General features: G+C 63.8%; 2 protein-coding genes across 6 annotated transcripts; both read right to left on the bottom strand.

Annotated features, from left to right (window-relative positions):
• Window positions 1-4,890: 4,890 nt before the first annotated feature.
• FAM174C (family with sequence similarity 174 member C) lies at window positions 4,891-8,243 on the bottom strand (the record flags this gene model as incomplete). 4 transcript variants are annotated; one of them, XR_014261444.1, is made up of 3 exons in its annotated part: window positions 7,171-8,243; window positions 6,073-6,189; window positions 4,891-5,271 (listed from the first exon to the last, which is right to left on the bottom strand). XR_014261444.1 is itself a non-coding variant. In XM_082453183.1 (3 exons), coding segments are annotated over exons 1-3 (402 nt in total). In that variant the 5' UTR covers window positions 7,571-7,613. The 4 variants fall into 4 exon arrangements, 2 of the variants coding, with proteins under 2 accessions (XP_082309309.1, XP_082309308.1); XR_014261445.1 differs by having other exon boundaries at window positions 7,163-8,228; XM_082453183.1 differs by having other exon boundaries at window positions 7,287-7,613.
• Window positions 8,244-8,525: 282 nt separating this feature from the next.
• On the bottom strand, window positions 8,526-13,368 carry CIRBP (cold inducible RNA binding protein). 2 transcript variants are annotated; one of them, XM_082453180.1, is made up of 7 exons: window positions 13,243-13,368; window positions 12,078-12,186; window positions 11,887-11,993; window positions 11,655-11,793; window positions 11,493-11,574; window positions 11,306-11,376; window positions 8,526-8,973 (listed from the first exon to the last, which is right to left on the bottom strand). In XM_082453180.1, the coding sequence occupies exons 2-7, from the start codon at window positions 12,178-12,180 to the stop codon at window positions 8,969-8,971; spliced, it is 507 nt and encodes a 168-aa protein (XP_082309306.1). In that variant the 5' UTR covers window positions 12,181-12,186; window positions 13,243-13,368; the 3' UTR covers window positions 8,526-8,968. The 2 variants fall into 2 exon arrangements, with proteins under 2 accessions (XP_082309306.1, XP_082309305.1); XM_082453179.1 differs by lacking the exon at window positions 8,526-8,973 and adding an exon at window positions 10,157-10,929.
• Between the last annotated feature and the right edge of the window lie 5,871 nt (window positions 13,369-19,239).

Raw genomic sequence — 19,239 nt, 5'->3', positions numbered from 1 at the left:
GGGTTGCAGGGGTGTGGGAGACAGAAGGGCACAGCAGGTGAGGGGACATGCGGCAAAGACCCGGATGGGTCGGCTCATTTGCATGCAGGGGCCACCGAGGCGAGAGCCGCTGCCGCTGAGCGGATTTGAGCAGAAGCTCCGTTTTCCTTCTGTTCTTGTCTCTCTCTCAAGGTCAGAGCCCGAGCAGGGACAGGAACAAAGGCGCACGTCCCCCATTCAACCTCCCTGCGCCCGCCGCGCTCCCGCTCCCGGAGGAGGGGCCCCCGGGGAGGGGAGGGGAGGGCAGGGCTGCTCCACGGTCCGGCCCCGGGTAAGGCGGGGACGGGGGCGCGGGAACAGCTGCCCATCTGCCCTTGCGGACCCCTGCCCGGTGGGTCCCACTGTGGGCCCCCAAGAGGCTCTGTCGGCCTCCCAGAGTGGGTGGCCATCCCAGCCTCCAGGCTCTACCGGCAGGGGGGGTCAGCTAAGGTCAGGGGTCATTCTGGAGTAAGCTTCTGCTGGAATCAAGGGTCAGTGGTCAGGCTCACTTTGGGGACCGTGGTCAGTCTTAGGTTCAAGGCTCAATCAGGGTCAGGGGTCACTCAGGGTTGACTGTCAGCCCCAGGCCCAGACCCAGGGCAGGGTTTTTGATGGGGTCTGTCCCCGTCCACTGCAGTCTGCACTCCTGGGCTCGAAGGTCCACCTCAGACTCAGGGAGGGTCTTGTCCGAGCCAGGCCCAGACCTGCCCCTAGTCTGTGCCCAGCACCCCTGCTCCAGCACCCACTGCCCACCGCCCACCAACCCTGACCGATCACCCCCTACCCACTGTACCCTGCCCACCCCCACTGGCTCCTGACCCACCACTGGTCACCCGCCGCCCACGAGCCCCAACACATCACACACCACCCATCACCCTCTGCCCACCGACCCCCAGCCCAGGGCCCACCACCCATTACCTGTCGCCCCAGCCCACAGGGTGAATTCCCAGGGCTTGGCATCAGCGACCAGCGCCCCCTCAACCTTCAAAGGCCACAGCACCTTGAAGAAAGCTAAAAATATGTGGGCAAAAATTTCTCATTACAGAAAATATTGGACCCAGTCCGCCGCCCGCTCCGGCTCGGGCGCTTTTCAAGAGGCGGGAAGGGGTCGCCGGGGAGGGCAGGGGGTCTTGGCGGGTCTGGGGCTTCACTGAACCAGGTCAGAGCGGGCCTCAAGAAGAGTTCTCCAGGCTGTGACTGAGCATAAACAAACCAACGGGTCCCTTTCTCTTGCTGGTAAATTAAAATTCCCACCCTCATGTCCAGTGACCAGTCAGGCCCTTGAAACCTCAGCCCGGACCTCAGATTCCTGCAAGCTCCACAGCCAGGCCAGCGCCGGACCAAGCAGGCGTCATCCCAGCTATTACCCCCTCCCCCTCCTCCTCCTCCTCTCCACCCTCCTCCCTCCTCCCCCTCCCAGCCCCAGGGCCCTGGACACAGACCCCCTCCTCCCAGTGGCCACCTGACAGTCTGGGGGCTAGACCACCACTGTCCAAAAGAACTACCCACAAGGATGGACAAGTCCAACACAGGCACCACCAGCAGCTCCACATGGCTACTGGGCACATGAAATGTGGTCAGTACGATGAGGAACAGGACTTTAGACTTCACCTACGTTTAATTAACGTGGATATAAATAGCTAGTCACGGTCACCATACTGGGTGGCACGGCTCTGGGTGGAGCCGTGCCTGGGTGGCCACCTGGACCGCCACTCTTGTCCGGGACCAGGACCTCAAGGCCTGCGTAGAGAAGGGAGATGGCGGCTCAGCGCAGAGAGGAGATGGGGGAGGCGGGGCTGAGCCCCCGGGTAGGATGGGGGATCAGGGGAGGGTCCTGGGAACCCCAGGGAGGGCACAGCTCCCTCGCCTGCTGACCCCAGGGTAGCGGGGGCCACGTCCGAGGGAGACCACGTCAGAACCAGCAGAAGGGCTCCCACCTACAGGGAAGACGCCTGGCCTTGACCAGCTTCCCCGCCCCCTCCCGGCCCCAGTCCCCAGACGGAGAACCGAGGTTGGGGGCGGGGCCGTCTAGCCTCACAGCGAGCCTCCCGGGAGCCAGAGACCCCAACGTGGCCCCCGGGCCGAGGGGGCTGCTTTGCTGCGTGTCCAGTGGGCACTCCCAGGGTGGGGGCTGGGGGACGGAGGTGGTGGGAGGGGCCTCGAGGGCGCCGGGCTGTGGGTCTGCGCACCCTCACCCGGCGCAGGCTTGGGACCCGCTGCGGGCGACACCCGTGTGTGCGCGCGTGTGGGCTTGTGCCCTGTGTCCGTCCCGCACGCCTGGCGGCCGTGTCGCCTGTCCTCGCAGCCGTGTCATGCCTGTGCCCGTGTGTGAGTGCGGGGAAGGTGCTGGAACGCCTCCCGAGCCGGCATGCACACGCACACGCGGCCCTCCAACCACCCGGGCCCAGGGGCCTTTCATATCGCGCTGACAGGCCCCTCTCCCGGCTCTTAGCCGCAGAGAACTTCCCGCTAATAGTGCATTAACCTTGGCGGGGGCTGCCAATTACTCGGCACTAACGCCGGGGGCGCGGTGCGCGCGCGGACGGCGCTGACAGGCGCAGGGGCCCGGGAAGCGGGCGGGGCTCCCCCCCACCCGAGGGGGGCGGGCAGGAGGCGCGGGGCTGCGGGGGCACGCGGTGTGTTCCCGGCTCCGGAGGCAGAGCGCGGGGTCTCTCCTGACCTCATTAGAGTAATTAATGTGCCTTTTGAAGCTCGAGAAATCGCTCAGAGCTGTGGGAATGGGGCGCAGATCACGGGGTGGGGGCTGGGGGCGGGCCGTGGACGGTGTCTGAGCGCCTGTTAAAAGCGTGTCCCAGCGGATCAGACACGGAGAGAGACGGAGTGACAGAGAGGGACAGACAGAAACCCAGGGAGGCTGAGTGAGAGACAGTGCAGATGGAGACACCAACAGGGAGACAAGCAGAGGTTCAAAGACAGAGACACAGAGACAAAAAGACAGAGATGCGTGGAGAGAGACCCACAGGGGGAACAGATGGGGGAGAAAGAGCGGCCAGAGCCCGGGGGTCAGGGGGCATGACATCTCAGGGCCTCCCAGGGACTCTGGCCGCACTTCCTCAACCCTCCCTGGCTGCTGGGGACCGGCTCGCCACTCCGTACAGGACCCTCCCAAAGAATGGGGGTGGCGGGGGCAGTTAGGACTTCCTGGAGGCAGCAGCTGGGCACCAGAGGGGCTAGAGGAAGTGTGAGCAGACTTGGGGCAGGGTCGGGGGCTGCCAACAGAGATGCCCAAGGAAGCCAACTGGGGGCCAATGCAGAGGACCCCGGCTGGAGAGAGGGGTGGCCAGCTGACCATGACAGCTTTTCTGCAGGAAGCCAGGCTCAGGCTGGGCCAGGAGGATCAACAGGACTGCAAGGTAGACGGGCCCCAGAGGCTGATGGGTCTTGAGTGGGCAGCAGGCTGGGACCATCCCATGGTGGACATGGCAACAAGGTGGGGTTGAGAAGGTGTGCGAAACAGGCCCCCGACTTCGAAGTACTTCCCCACCTGTACAACGGTTTGCCTCAGGCCAGCTCGGGACCACAGGCCAGCATGGTAGAGGCCGGGCAGCACAAGGCTGCCACCTGGTGGCAGCTCCTCCTAACGACACAGCCTCGGTGCCTCCAGCCAGCGGCCCGGGGAGACCTCAGGCTGTGGGCAGCCACAGGCCAGCCCCACCTCTCCCACTCTCCAGGACCACAATGACAGGGTGCGGGCGGGGGGGCTGGGGGGGAACAGGCCAGAGCTGGACTCCACCTAGAAACAAGGCCCACAGAGGAACTCATCAAGCCCCTCACCAGGGATGGGGACTCAGGTGCCCAGTATGGATCTCAGATGGCCAGGATGGGGATTGAGGCACCCCAATGGGGTGCAGGTGCCTGGGATGGGGCTCAGGTGGGAAAGGAGGTCAGGTGCCCAGGATGGGGGTCAGCTGCCCCAGTGGGACTCAGGTACACAGGATGGATCGCAGGTACCCAGGATGGGGGTCAGCTGCCCCAGTGGGACTCAGGTACACAGGATGGATCGCAGGTACCCAGGATGGGGGTCAGCTGCCCCAGTGGGACTCAGGTACACAGGATGGATCGCAGGTGGCCAGGATGGGCAGTCAGGTACCCCAGTGGGGGTCGGGTGCCCAAAATGGGGCTCAGGTGGGAAAGGGGTTAGGTGCCCAGGGTGGGGGTCGACTGCCCCAAGGGGATTATGGTGCCTGAAAGGGGTTCAAGTTCTGGGGATGGGGCTGAGGTGACCAGGATGGGGGCTGAGGTACCCCCCATGGGACTGGGGTGCCTGGGATGAGGGTCAGGTGCCCAGTGGGACTCAGCTAGGTACCCACGATGGATCTCAAGTGACCAGAACGGAGGCCTGAGTGCCAGAATAGGTTTCCTGGGATGGGGGATCAGGTTCATCAGTGATTCCACAAGAGGCTGATGGGGGAGAGGCAGGGTGGGCACAGGGAGCCTCAGGCTGCAGAAAGCTCCAGACCCGTACACTACAGTCTGGGGTTCCTTAAGAAACACCCCCAAAATAGTGGTGTGAGTGTGGTGAGGCAGAGAGCATGGCCCTTAGGGGCCCCAGGCTGAAGGCATTATGGACAGGGGAGCCCTGAGCCGGAGCTTTGCTGAATGAATAGGAGTTCTCCCTAGGCTCAAAAACAATGACTGGCAGGGTCTTTTTCCAGGCAGGTAGGAGTAGTTCTCCCCCATCTCTTTGTCTCCTTTGTGGGATTCCTCACGGGACCCTCTGGACACCTGAGGATGGGACCAAATGGTCACAGGTGGGAGAACTAAGGCCCACATGGAGCCCAGGTCTGCTGCCTACCACCCACCTGTGAGCCAGAGCGCTGGGTCTGGCCCACTGTGGAGCTGGGTACCAGCTACAGAACCACTGGCTGCCTTTATTGTCCTCCGCCCAGGCATATGGTGCTCCCAGACAGGCCCCCCAGCCCACCCGCCTACCAGGCCTCAGCTTGGGGCTGACGCATCCCCACCAGGAACGGTGATCAGCACAAGTCACAACGTGGCCAGGGGACCTCAGAGTTCTGTGTGCTGCTGCCGGGGCCCCTCTGGCTTCCAGCCGGTATCCTGGGCGGTCTTGTCCGGGGGCAGGGCTGAGGCGGCTTCTGGAAGGCCGGGCAGGCCCCACACAAGCTCTTTGGTGGCAAGAGAATCAGCAGGGCGTTCCAAGCACTGGGAGGGACCCTGTCTCTTGTCCTTCCCACAGGGCCGCTGGACATGCTGCCTTCCCGACCTGTACATCTAGAAACGAGGGGTAGGAGATGAGAAGTGTGGGGTGGGGAGCCCGTCCCGCCCCCACCCCGCCCCGCCCCCGCCCCCACCCCGCTGTGCCTGTGCCTCTAACCTGCCCAGCCCCCACCCCCAGCCTGCAGGCCCTGCCGACTCCCTACCTGGGGGAAAGGGGTGTCCCAGCCAGGAGACGCCGAGACCAGAGAGATTTTCAGGCCATACCCACACCTCCCTCGGGGGGCTTGTAAAGTCAGAATCGTCCTGTGGTCTCTCAGCTTCTGTGCCTGAGCCCCCAACAAGCTGGGGTTAAACAGGCCATCCCTCCCCGCTCAGGTCCTGTCGCTGGCCCTGTCGCTGGCTCGCTGGCCCTGCGCCCAGTGGCCACTGGGTCACCTCCGTCGTCAGCCCTCTTTCTTTGTCTCTGCCATTGCCTCTGCCTGGGATGCTCTACCCCGGGCTGGGGCCGTGGAGAGGCCGTCTCTGATCCACCCCCCCCAGCTTTGGTAGCACCTCGCAGTTCATTCTCCATCTCTGACACTGATCTTGGCCTTCGGGGTCAGGCCCAGAACAAGTGCCCACTGACTCAAGCGCTGCAGCCCGTTCCCATCTTAAAGAAATGAGAAACTGAGGCTGGGAGATGGACGTGCCTGGGACGAGACCACACAGCCTGTGACAGCAAAGCCAGGCCCGGCCACTGTTGTGTGCTGACTGCACTGAGGACCTCACCGACCGACAGTCTTCCTAACTCTCTGGCCTGCTGACCCCACCCCCCAACCCAAGGAGCCCCTGAAGATGTGTGGAGGGCTGCCCTACCATCTCAGGTTCCTTGTTTCAAAGACTGTCTCCTCGTCGCTGTCCAGCGATGCCATCTCAGTCAGGTCCTCGGTGTTGGCCAGGAGCCCGTACCTCCTCCGCTGCGGCTTTTTCAATCTGGAAGCAGACCCAGGCTCGCTCAGCGGCCCTCTCATGGCCCTTCGGTGGAGCTGCTGACACTCTGCCCTGCTTCCCACCTTCTCCGATAATGCTCGTCTGCTCGACTCCTAGAGTCTTGCTGTGAACTTTCCGGCTCCAACTGTGTTTCTTCTCATAATGGTCACAATCATTATCAGTTGCTGTGGACATCTCCCTTGGCAGGCCCCCAGGGCGTAGGCCCTTGGGCGAGGACCCCTGGGAGGGGGGCGCCGTAATTCCATTTTACTAATGAGACGACTGAGCCTTAGAGAGAGTTTGCTAAAGACATCAAGTGGAAGGCTGTCACGGGCAAAAGCCCCGGCTCCTGACCACCACCAGGGAAAGCATGGGACCCTCTGTGGTGGATGTGGCACGTATTCAGATGGGAGACGAACATTGTGTACCCACAGCAGTGTCAATGCAAGACAGAAAAGGCCCCTTCAGAGGATCTGGATATGATCAGCTCTGCGTGACAAAGGCCCTCTGAAGATCAGCCCCAGAGAGGAAGCCAAACGGGGAGGACAGGGGCCTGAGGAGGGGGTCACGGGCCTGCAGGAGGCAGGGCGTACGCCGCGGGGAAGGCAAGGGGGTCCTCAACTCTTGGGGAGAGCGTGGGCAGAACCTAAACACTGACGATCACGGCCAGCTCTGGGCTGAAGAAGCAGGAAGAGCAAGGTGCGGGGGCAGGCTCCCGCCCGGCCCTGGTCAGGCTGTGGGCGTTAACTACAAAGAAGGATGCAGCCAGGCCCGCGTGGCAGATGCAAGTTGGGTTAGTGGGCGCTGCGCTCGTCGTCGCCGGGCTGGGGGAGCCGCAGAGGGTCCCGGGAATTCCCGGTGCCCTCATCATCCCGCAACCTCTAGTCTCGGTGGCTGCGTCTAGAAAACCGACCCCAACATCCCGAAGGAGCGGTGCGTCACGTGATTGCCTGACCCCACCCACTCACGTCCCCACCCACTCACGTGACGATGGCGCACCGCGCTGGAGAGGCGGGGCTCTCGCGCCGCAACACTTGGGGCGCGAGGCGCGCGCGGATTGGCCGCGCCAGGGCAGCGGCGGCGGCGTGCGCCTGACGCACCTGAATGCCCGGATGAGGAAGTAGAGCACGGCCAAGAAGATGAGGCCCGTGACCACGTAGAGGGAACGCAGAAGCGGCGAGTCCGGCGAGCCCAGCGGCCAAGGGTGTGTGCTGTTGTGCGGCGCCCCCGGCTGGCTCCCGTTCGTCACGGCGGGCTGCGGCAAGAGCGTGGCCTGCGTGCGGCTCAGCGACGAGGGCGTGGCACCCTCGGCTCCGCACGGCGGCGCCGGCAGCAGCAGCGCCGGCAGCAGCAGGAGCCGCGGCGGCAGCACACGCGGCCCCATAGCCCGGCGGAAGCGGTAGCCGCGCCCCGCCCCCGCGAGGAGCAGTCACTCACAGGCGCGGGGGAGGGGCCAGCCAATGGCCTGCGGGGGCGGGGCCTGGCTCCCGGAAACGCCCGGCCCGCCCCCGGCCGCTCACCTCGCTTCACCCGAACCGGGGAGGTACCCCGCGCCCCACCGGCTCCGCGCGCACCCCGCCCCCGAAGGCTCGGAGCCGCAGTTCTGTGTCCCCGGCCCAGAGCGTGAGCACCGCGGCCGCCCCGTAGGGGAGCTATGATAAGGGACAGGCGCGACCGTGCTCTGCGGGCCTCCCTCCCACCTGGGCCCTGGAACTCTCGCGTCCCCGCCCCCAGTCGCCCTGGGCTTCGGTGACACCAGCACAGTGGCCCGCTGTCCCTGGCCCTCCCGGAGGGGAAACCTGTCCCGGCTGTGAGCCTGGGCATCCCGCCTTTGGCAGGGGCCAGGAGGGACCAGACACACCCCGTGGGAGAAGGGGGGGTACCGGTGACCCGGACCTCACCCGGCCGCACCCTGCTGGGAGTTGAGGTAATCCGCCCAGAGCCCAAGGCAGCTGGAACTGGGGCTCAGCCCCAACGTTCTGTACCCCAAGACCAAGGCTGGAGGCAAGCAGCCTGGCAAGGCAGGCCGGCTCCGGGGGCGGCCAAGCTGAAGGTGCCCGGGGTTACTCTGACAAGGCCTCCGCCTAGCCCTGAGGGACGCGCCGCCAAGGGACCACCTCCTCCACCGCCTCCTTGACTCCCTCGGCGGCCCCGAGAGAACTGCCCCGGGGGGCAATGAACTGCTGCGTGGCCTACGGGTCTGGATCCAGCTCGTGGCCAGAACGAAGGCCCCAAGAGGAGGCTATCCCTAGTGGACTCCCCGCCACAGCCCCTCCGGCCGGGCCTCAGCCTGAAGCTCAGTGTCCGCCCTCCACGACGCACCCCACACCAGACTCGGATTTGTGGGTGGACACACCATCCCTTTATTCAAATGCACCTTCCACATTTGTCTTGTCACATCGCGAGTGAGGACTGGCCGCCGTGCCAGCGCCACACGCCCATCCTCCTGGAGCACCTTGAAGCCCCGCACCCCAACCTCGCCAGTGAAGCACCTGCTGGAAAGACGGGAGAGGTGAGAGGGGGACACGAGGGCTGCTCCAGCAGGAGATGAAGACGCTGCCCCCGACAGGGGTCACACAGCCAGGACGGGGGAGAACCCACCGCAAGGGCCAGGGCCACAGGGCCACGTGTCTCCCACCCCGAGAAGCACTTACAGGAGACGGGCTGCAAGGGCAGGCAGCTGTGCCGCTGGCTCTTGCTCCCAGGTGAAGTTCCTCCTGGGGCAGTGACCCCAGGTCACTGTTGCTCTCGGGTCACCCTTCCGGGTCGCACTGGCTTCCATTCAACCTGCCAAAGCAAAGGAGTGTTAACCCTGACACCCTGGCTGAGCTCACAGCCGCCCCTCCCCGACTCCCCCGAAACCATCCACAGCTCCTAGGAGGGTGTCAAGCTAGTCATCGGGGCCAACCCAAGAGGCCCCTCCACGGGCCAGCGTGCCCAGGGCGGGCCTGCGCCTTTCAGATGGGCCAGGCCACTTTGTACTCTTAAGCAGAGCCAGCTACCCACTTGGGATGGAGCTGCTTAGAAATCGGCGCGGGCTCTGAGAAAAAACTCATGGCAGCAACAGACATCAGAGAGAGCTAGTTAGGAGTGTGACTCAAAGAGGTCTGGAAAAGACAGTCAATTGATGAACAAAAAATTCCAAAAGGCGGGGCGTTTGGTGGTCTCCAATCCTGCTCAACTGCCCGGGCCGCTCGCCTGGCTGCAGGCGGGGAAGGGCAAACGGCCAGGGTCTGCCTTTAGTTCTAGCTTGATTTTTTTTTTTTTTTTTTTTTAAAAAAAGGAAAAAGAAAAATCGAAAAGCAAAAAAGTCAAAGGAACATTCCCCGGGTACACGACTTTACTTTCAAATGAGCTCTCAACAAGAGGAGGGATGCGGACGAGCAAAAGGAGTTACCTCGAATTACAGGACTATCTCCACATATGAGCTAGCCCAGGGAGCAGCTTGCGTCTCAGAGGTTTCTGTTGGGCGCACAACACTTCTGTCCTCCGAGGGGCTGCAGCTTCCATAGGCTAGCAGAGAACGCTCAGAACTTGTAAAGCAACAGCAGAGCTAGCTAATGAGCCGGTCAGTCTGTGGTCACCCGGGGACCCTGCCTGTGTCTGCTCTGGCCTGCTTCTAGACTAAGGGGTTCAGGGTCAGCGTCGGGCGCCCGCGTGTCCACCGTCCCTGCTAGGCTGCCCGCCCATCGAGCCTTCCGGCTGCCATGGCCAGAAGCGCCCCGGGGCTGCCCTGCGGTCCGAGAGCCCGCTCCCGTCACCCACCTGCTCGCCTAACTGGGGCCGGTGGCTGTCGGCTGTCACAGGGGCCCAGCCAGCGTCACTGACCCTGCCTTTTTCCTCTAGCTGTGGCAGCCTCGGGCGGGACTGCGGACCTAGTCCTCTAGCTGCCCTCTCTGCTCAGGTCTGCCTGCCTCGAGCCCCTGCAGGGCGCGTGTGGTGCAATCAAAGGGAGATGGTCAGAGCGAGGTTCATTCAGATGGTCTTTTAATCGGCTTCGTGAAGCCAAAGAAAACTGCGTACAAGAATTCCTTCACCACTTCAGATACAACATTGACGGGATATGCGTACGTCTTCCGGCAAAAAAGGACAATATAAATACACATTTTCAAGAACCTCTCGGGGATGTCTGCAAGTCTACTGTGGGTCCCACAGGACAGGTGGGCGCCCGGGCCGGGCCAGGGCAGCCCGGGTGCTCTGCTGCCACCCGCACGGTTCTACCACGCTACACTCAGAAACGTGACACCGAGTTGGAAAAAAGCTACAACTTGCTCAGCTTCCGACAAAGAGCAGATTCAGAGTCTGTTCAATCTCAAAGAGAAGTGACTCGGGGCACCCAACTTCACGGGGCTGACCCCACTGAAAAGAAAAAGAAAAAAAGCAACACAACCGAAAACAAAAAACAAAACTCTCACAACCCCTGGTGATTTTCTAAAAAAAAAAACTCTTGGCTCACGGTAAAAAGGTAAAAGTAAAACTGGAAGTGCTCTTCAAAACGTTTTTAAGACTCTTAAAAACGGACAGCGCTTCCTTAAAAAGCAAAGTGTAGTAACGAGGCCATCTGGGGGCCAGAAGCAGTCAGGCTGTGTTTGACAAGATCAGAACCAATAAGACTACAAAAGTGGGTACAAGGAGGTGTGATCACTACACATTAACGATTCAGCGGAGCTCCCAAAATCTTTAAATATACGGCCATTGGAAGGACGATCTCGAGCAGGAAGGATTTTTACTCGTTGTGTGTAGCTGAGAACAAGAAGCAGGCACAGTGTAAAGGCGCTGAAGCACGCGACGAGAGGCAGCATTCCACTCCCGGCCCAAACCTGGGGGCTCAGCCCTGGGGGCTCGGGAGCGACCAACCCCCCCCATGGCCGAGGGTGGCGGGCACAGCCGACATGCACGGATGCGGCCTGCTCTGCTCGGTGGGCCCTCGCTCTCCCTTTTCTCCTTGGTCAGCCTGGGTTTGCCTTTACGTTCTGTGGCAGAAGTGGCTGCTGGCACCGAGACCCAAGAGGGCAGTCTCGTCCCTTACGGGGCAAACATAGTGACCGGGTCTGAGCACAGCCCAGAGGGCACCGAGGCTCACTGAGCTCCCACCACAGGCCCTTGGAGCGCCGCTTACCGTAACTGTCGTAGCTGTCTCTGTAGGACCCGCCCGAGCTTCGGTCACCGCAGCTGCCACCCTGACTCCGGCTGCAGGAAGGACACAGGTGAGCGCCGGGGGCCACCTCGGGGGACTCTCACCGGTCCCCGTGCCAACGTCCCCCCAGAGCCTCCCAGGCCCCCCTGCGCAGAACCACCGCCCGTACCTGCTGTAGTAGTCTCTGGAGCCTCCATAGCCCCCACTCCTGGACTCGAACCGGCTCCCCCCGTAGCCGCGGTCCCCTCCTCCTACAGACGGGACGGGAAGGAGAAGTGAGTGTCAGCTCCTGCAGCAATGCCCCCACCTTGTCCCTGCAAGTGGCACTCACCTCTGGAGAACCCACGGCCCCGGCCTCGGCCCCCGCGGAAGAAGCCCCGGCCCCCGGCAGAGCCACCTCGGTACCCGCGGGATCGGTTATCAGACGACTTGCCAGCCTGGTCGACCCGGATCTGCCGCCCATCCACAGACTGGAGACCAGAAGTGGACACGGTTAGCCTCTGCACCTCCCGCCCTCGGTCTGCAGCCCGGACCCACTGGACCCCAGAGCAGCCAGCCCTCACCTTCCCGTTCATGGCCATCATGGCGTCCTTGGCATCATCGATGTTCTCAAAGGTGACAAACCCAAAGCCCCTCGATCGCTGGGTCTCCCTGTCCTTCACGACCACCACTGTGCAGGGGAGAGGTCCGTGGTCAGCACCCAGCCCTCCCCGTGAGCAACCCCACTCAGCCACCAGTCTGGCACCAGCCTCACCTTCTGAGATCTGTCCATATTTTGAGAAGACCTGCTCCAGTGACTGCTCGTTGGTGTCAAAACTCAGCCCTCCGACGAAAAGCTTGCCCTCATCTGATGCCATGGCGGCCTGTGACAAACATCATTAAAAGCCTCAGAGGTCCTGCAGGGGCTTCGAGACTCAACACCCACCCCCCACTTTACTTTATACAAATAACATATGTTTCGGGGGGAAGCGCTGGGAAACTATTTTTCTGCCCTTTAACCATCCCAAGCCCACACCCAGGACTTAATTCAAACAAATCCTTAATTTCTTTATCACTGTGGGTCCCTGGCCGCTTTTCTATGTTTGGGCCAACTCCGCTCCCCAGACTGGGGGCTCCCTGAAAGCTGGGGCCACACCGCGGTTCTGCAGTACTCCTCAGTGCTGCCTGGCTGTGGGGGTCCAAAACTCCAGCCAGGGGACGCCCTCACGGGACGTTTAGGGCTGTACCCTGAAGGCAGGCATCATCCACCATCGTCACGGGCTGAGTGCACCTTGGTTTCTGCCCGTTGCAAACAGCGGGGGACTAACTCCTAACCCGACCGTCGCGGGGTGGGCGGAGTGGCAACGTGCTTGGTCCACTGCAGGGCGCTGTGCAGGCGGGACGGGGACTCTGCGCCGGGATATCAAAGCGGGGCGGTGCTTATACCGACCCTTTACAGGCTGGTAGCCTCCGCTGAATGGCTCCGAAACACTGGCCAGAAAGCGCCCTGCAGCCACGCAACTAGGACCCAAACTTGGGGCGTTGGGGGTGGCACCGGGGCTGTGTCGCCCTCGCACTACTCCAACGGGAAATCGGGGAGGAGCCCCAGCCCGGCCCCACCCACGCGCGCATGCGCCCCGCGCCACTCCATCCGGGCACTCGGCGCTCCCGCCATTTCGCTGGGCGCAGCTTCGCGCTCGCGGCCGCCATTTTGCGGCGGTGTCCCGCTCGCGAATACCCTGGCCCACGGGGGATGCCCTCCGACCGCGGTTCGGCCCGGTCTCCGCTGCCCCTCGCCGCCGGCGGGGCGGACTACACCCCGGGCCCGCCCCGGCACCGCCCCCGCCCAGGGGCGTGCCGCCGCCGCCCCGCCTCCTCCGGCCGGCCACAGGCCGCCCGCCGCCCCGGGCCCGTGGAGCCGGTGCCGCCAGGGCCCTCACCACTGAGTCGGGCAGGTCCCTGGCGCAGGCGGGAAGACGGCACAGCAAAACGACCCGAGCCTCCTAACGCGCGAAGTGACTGGGGGGGCGCCCGGCGCCCGCCTTATGTACTTCGTCGCCAGGCCCCGCCCCCGAGCCCGCCCCTCCGCCCCGCGCCGGCCAATCCGAAGCCCTGGAGGCCGTGGCTGTGCCTCATATTCATGAGCTGGGGGCCGGGCCTGTACCGGCCCCGCCCCCTCCCGCGAGCGGGCGCGGGACACAGTGAACAGCGGGGACGCGCATGGTCCGCAGTCCCCCGCCCGCGCGCGGGAGGCGGGGCCAGTGCGCTGCGGGGCGGAGCTGACCCACTTCCGCGCGCCAGGCCCCCCACCCCCACCCCCACCCCCCCGCCTGTGGCGGAGAACAAAGGGGTTCGGGCGGCTTCTGCCAGTGGCCCAAGCCTCCTGGGAACCTTCTGGGGGTCGCTGGAACCCAGACCTTTGCGGTGCTCCCGCAGTCGGCGACTTACCGACCTCACCCAGGTCCCCACACCCACCCGAGATTCAGTTCTCGGACACCCCAACTTCATGTGAACCCCGATATCAGTCCTTATGTACTTGCCAACATAACCGACACCCCAGAACTCTCAGAACCCCAACGCTCCACTTCGTGTGATCCACCCCAAGTCCCGCCCAAACCCTAAAACTGAGGCAACTCCATTTATGTGGACCCCAATATTCTCCACGATCCCAATTCTTCCTGCTTCCCAACTTTGGGTCACCCCAACTTCACCCAACCCACTTTGCCTACGAATCCCAACCTGCAACCACACCTAACTCCCACCCCAATCCGGACTTCACCCCAGTGTGGTGCAGCACCCACACCCCACAGTCACCTGGCAAGACACTTTTTACATCCCAGCTTCAGACCTCAGGCTGACCTTGACTTGGGCTCTCAAACCCACCATTGTGCCCAACTCTCGAGTCTCCACTGCACCCCAAAATTCAGCTCAGCCCCCCGTCTCCCTTTCACCGCTGTGCTCCAGCCGCCCACCAGAACACTGTTCTGCACACCCAGAACCCTCTTGGCTCCTCCCCCTGCATCTTTTTTCTGTCTGGGGGTCCCGAGACCTCTGCTATCAGAAGAACCAGATTTGCAGAGATCTTCACCCCCAAGGCTGTTCCTGGGAGCCCCTCTTGTGGTCACCCCTTTCCCCCTGCCCAGGCCTTGGCTCACGTTACCTTCTGTGGCCCTGGACCCTTCCATGGGTGGAAGAAGCTAGTGCAGACCCCTGCCTGCCCAGACCAGAGGCCCAAGCTATACCCCTGCCCCAGAAAGTCTTCAAAGGGCATACCTTCTGCATAAAAGTTAGGGGGAATTTGAGGGACTTCCCTGGCTGTACAGTGGTTAAGACTCCACGCTTCCAATACAGGGGGCGTGGGTTCGATCCCTGGTTGGGGAACTAGGACTCCGCATGCCGCACGGCGCGGCCAAAAAAGTTAGGGAGATTTGAGAACAGAGACCCCTGCTTTGCTGCCTACCCCAGGAAAGTTCCAGCCCCACTCCAGGCCCCAGACTCATGGCAGCCGTGTCCGCACCTCGTCCCCCCACGCCACAGCCCCCCCATACAACTCCCTGTCAGCCGCAGCCCGCTGCTGCGTCAGCCACTCACGCAGGGCGGTTACTAAAAGGAGCAGAGAGAATCAGCACTCAGCTCTCACCCTCCCGCCGGGGCCCATGGAGGGGACCTGGGGCCAGGCATGCCCAGCCCAGGAGTAGTCCACCCCCTTCTGATCTGCTCCCCCAGCAAAGTCAGGTCGGCGGCTCCTGACCCCAGACCAGGCGAAGGGGTCCTTGCAGTCACCGGGGCCCCTCATCACTCTTTGCCGCCCCCCCGCCCCCGCCCTCACTGTTCTGTGGTTCCTAGTCTGCCTTCTCCTGGTTTTGTGAAGTTCCCTGGTTCATTCATTCATTCCACCAGCAGTTATCAAGCGTGTACTTACTACGAGCCTGTTGCTGGGTACGGGGCTCCATGCGTACCCACGACTGTCCTGGGTTCCCATCACGGTGAGGACCTTTACCTATGGATACCTGTCCCCAGGTGCGCCTGTACCGGACATTGTGTGGGAACTGTGTGCTTGCGTCTCAGGTGTGTTACCTGTCTGCGCACCTGTGTTTCTGCGGCTACCGACGTCGGCGTGTCCCTGTGACTCGGTGTGTACCTAGGACCTTGTGAACCCGTGAGGGGCGAGATGGGGGGGTGGTCTCAGGGGGCTGGCACCACCTTCCTCCCTGCCTCGGCCTTGACTCCACGCTCTCCCCGCGGACACAAGGGGGAGCTACGGCCTCGCTGTCAGCCTGGCCGGGGGCTCCCGGTCCCGCCCCGCCGTCCGGCCAACGGCCGCGAGCACCAGCGTGGGAGGGGGTTCCCGTCCCGCCCTCAGGCCCGAGCGCTGGGGGTGGTCGGCGAGGAGGAGACTTAAAATAGCCGCGGGCGGGGGCGAGGCTGCTATTCACGGCCGGGACGCGCGGTGCTCACCGCCTGCCCGGCGGGACGGGGCTTAGGCCGGAGGTCCCTGTCTGCACACTCACAAGACGCCCCTCCCCGGCCGCCCGCCGAAGACCACCCCCGGGGCTGCGCCGGCGTTGCCACGGAGACGGGGGCGGGGCCTCCTTGCTCCCGCACTGCCCCCTCTGTCCTCCCCGCGGGGTCGGGCCCGCCGGACGTCGGGTCTTCCCCCGACCCCGGCTAATGACCGGGCGGGAGGCAGTAATGAGCGTCTGGGCTCGGGTCGGGCGTGGACGGGATGAAAGGCGCGTGGTGGGGGGGGGACCCCGGGGCCGCGTAATTACCGGTCCCTCCCGGCCGGCCAGGCGGGGGCCGGGACGGTGCACCTGGAGGCCGCCCGGCGCGGGCGCGGAAGGGGACCGTCCTGGCAGAGACTCCAGCCCGCCCGCCTGGCCCAGATCCCCGGGGCTCAGAGCCAGGGAGGGGGAAGCGGGGACTGGATGTGTGTGTACGTTGCCAGGTGTGGTGCACATGTGTGCCCGTGGGCAGGGGACTCGTGGGTACAGAGATGGAGAAACAAGGTTTCTGGGGACCATGCCTGTGTGAACATGAAAATGGGGCCGTGTGCCTGTGCACAGGGCTGTGGAAGTGTGTGCATAGAACTCACACGTGTGTGTGTGTGCAAACTGGCATGGAGGTGTGTGTGTGCGTGTGCACACATGGAAACATGTTTGCATGGTCATGTCTTATATGCAAGAACACAAGGGGTTGTTCGTGGGCCCCAAAGTATGTGCATAACCAGGATGTGGGATCAGCCGGGGACAGCGCTGCTGCGTGTGCATGACGCGGGGGAACCGGGACTCACAGATCATATGCGCCCATGGCTGGTGGCGTGACTCATGCCCCTGGGGTGGGAACATGCCACGCGCTGTTAGCGGCCGCCGGGGTCTCTAGGGCAGAGGAGAGCTACAGGAGGCCAGAAGCCAGGAGGAAGGGTTTAACTTTAACTGCCCCCCCATTCCCCCCCACCCCGTTTCCCACCTGCATGAGTAGGTGGGGACATCTGAGATCCCTAGGAGGCCCCAGGTGGCTGCCAACTGTGAATTGGCAGGAGATTCAGCTGCCTGCGCCCTGGCCTCAGTTTACCTCCTGTTCCTAGGAGGGGTCTTCCTGGCGGAGGGGGACGTGGGAGGGGGCACCTGCGTGGAGCTCCCTGTGACTCATGGCCCAGGAATGTGGAAGCTGCCACTCTTCTGCTCCTGCCCCAGCCCCCAACCCAGAAGTGCAAAGGCCAGGCAGCGCATGGGCCGTGCTGGTGACCGCAGTCCCCACCAACGGCAGGCACACGGGCTGTGGAATGGGACCCCGGGGACACCCGGAGGCCCACACCAATAACATGCATTCATGCAGAAGACATACGTCAGGTGTGTGTGAAACGCCAGGGCCTGTGCATGCGCAGAGACCCCTGTGTGCTCGTGGAAACCCCAAGGCTTGCCTCGGTGGGGGCTGGGGATGCAACCCCCTGGGTTTCCGAGACGGGGGGAGGGCTGAGGTTCACAGGCCCGCCCCAGGGGCGGGAGGAGCTGACCCCCACTGATGCCCTGTCCGCTCCCTTGACCTTGGCCCCACGTACAGGCTCCCTGCAGGCACACAGAGGGGCCGAAGCACCCCTGACTGGGGCTGTGGCATCTCCATGGCAACACTGGAGTGGCAGCCATGGAGAGCACACCCCCCTGGGGCAGCTGCCAGGGGCTCAGGGAAGACACCTGTGTGTGTCCAGGCGGCCGCACACAGCAGTCCCACATCCTGGCCCCCACACCCAAGCAGGCGGACACAGGTGCCCATGGACCTCGTCCAGCCTTCGATCACCATCCCACCCTGGAGGGTCAGCGACGGCCCGGTGCCCAGCTGTGCAGGTAGGCGGTGTCCGGGCTCCTGTCTGAGCCTAGGGTGCATCATCTGAGAAGTGGGCACAGCAGCAGCATCTCCTGGGGTCAGCGGGGGTGATAGAAGGGCAGCCGGTGACAAAAACACACCACGGAGGGGCTCCCAGTTCTCTGCTGTTCTCTTCTTTCTCCGTGTCTCAGGACACTCAGAGAATCGCCGGCCATGCCGGAGGAAGCCCCACTTCTTCTGAGGGCGCACACAGGTCCCTGCACCTGCCCCAGCCCAGTGGCCGGCTCTGCTCGGTGCGTGGGTAGTGTTTGTGGCTGGAGTGTCCGCGGATTTGGGTGCCGTCTCAGCTGAGCTGCGTCTCTGAGGGTCTGAGTTTGGGCTGCCTGGTGTGACCTTCAATTTTGCGGGTTTTGTCAGGGAGGTCTTGGCCCAGGGTGAGAGTGGGTTTTGAGGGTCACACAGTTGACTGAGGTTGTGGCCCCCAAAGTGTAGCTTGGGGCGGGTTTGGGGGTGTGGGGGCGGTGTGCATTGGGGTCCCTGTGCTGCAGAGCCGGAGCCTGTCACTCAGGTGGGATCGGCATGTACCCGTTGACTGCGGAGGGTGTGCAGCGCGTGTGTGGGACGGGGAGACGGGTTGGTCTGGGTCTGGTGGCGGTAAGGAGCCCTGCGTGGGCGTCTGGGCTTGTGTTGATTTTCTGCGAGGCCTATGGATAGCGTCTGGGGTGTGGGCCGTGTGCAGGGCAGATGTAGCCAGCTGTCTCGGGCCACCGGCTCCGCCTGCCGGCGGGCGACCTCCTCCCCCCGACCCCGTGGGGCCGGCCCCGCCCACATTCCAGAAGAGTTAGGGGGTGCCCTCCCCAGCCCCCGCCCGCTCCCGACCTCTGACCCCGGCTCAAGCCCACTCCCAGCATCCCGGGCACCGAACGCCGCAGCAGCTGGCCCCAGGGAGGGGCGGCGAGGCGGGGGTGGAGGCTGGAATGTGTGCCGGGGGTGAGGGAGGGTGCCCCCGAGAGGGGGCGGAAGCGGGGGAGGGGCCGGGAGGAGGAGCCGGTGAGACCGAGAGGGGAGGAGGAAAATAGAGAAGAGACCTCCAGGGAGAGATGGAGACCCGGACAGAAATACAGACAGGCCCAGAGATCGAGGAAGGCGGAAAGGGGAAAACAGAAAGACACAGGAAAAGAGAACTCAGAGGGAGCAGGGGGAGGGGCACACGTGGGCGGGGGGAACAGAGGCAGCAGGCCAAGGACAGAGGCCCCTCCGAAGGGCAGTCTCCAGTCGTGGAAGGGCCCCAGGTGACAGCGGCCCCGCCCGCACCTGCGGGCTGGACGCTCTCCCATCCCGAGTGACACCGGCGGCTGCCTGTCCTCTGCCCTCCCAGGTCTGGGCGGCCGTGGGTGGGGCTGGAGTGGAGACTTCTGGGTGGGGCCCCAGCACCCTCGGCCGTAGCTCGGCGACTCCCGTTCCCAAGGTGCCTGGAGAGGAAGGCGTTCCCGCCAGGCGAGGTAGGGGTGGCTGTGCTGGGGCAGCCGCCGGGTCCTGGGGGTGCCGGAGCTGGCCCCAGCGGGGCACCACTCCCTTTCATCTCCCTAGGGGCCTGGCTCCTCCCTGCCTTC

This window comes from Balaenoptera physalus, assembly GCF_965194825.1.
Source record: "Balaenoptera physalus genome assembly, chromosome: 3".
In the NCBI taxonomy this organism is placed as follows: Eukaryota; Metazoa; Chordata; class Mammalia; order Artiodactyla; family Balaenopteridae; genus Balaenoptera; species Balaenoptera physalus.
This window is presented reverse-complemented; position numbering and strand designations above follow the sequence as displayed.

What these genes read in the sequence shown, in the direction of transcription:
- CIRBP (XM_082453179.1), bottom strand. Translation starts at nt 12,180, where the DNA reads ATGGCATCAGATGAGGGCAAGCTTTTCGTCGGAGGGCTGAGTTTTGAC. An exon ending in ATATGGACAGATCTCAGAAG is followed by an intron (nt 11,994 to 12,077) that starts GTGAGGCTGGTG and finishes TCCCCTGCACAG; the next exon opens with TGGTGGTCGTGAAGGACAGG. An exon ending in TCCAGAGACTACTACAGCAG is followed by an intron (nt 11,377 to 11,492) that starts GTACGGGCGGTG and finishes TCCTTCCTGCAG; the next exon opens with CCGGAGTCAGGGTGGCAGCT.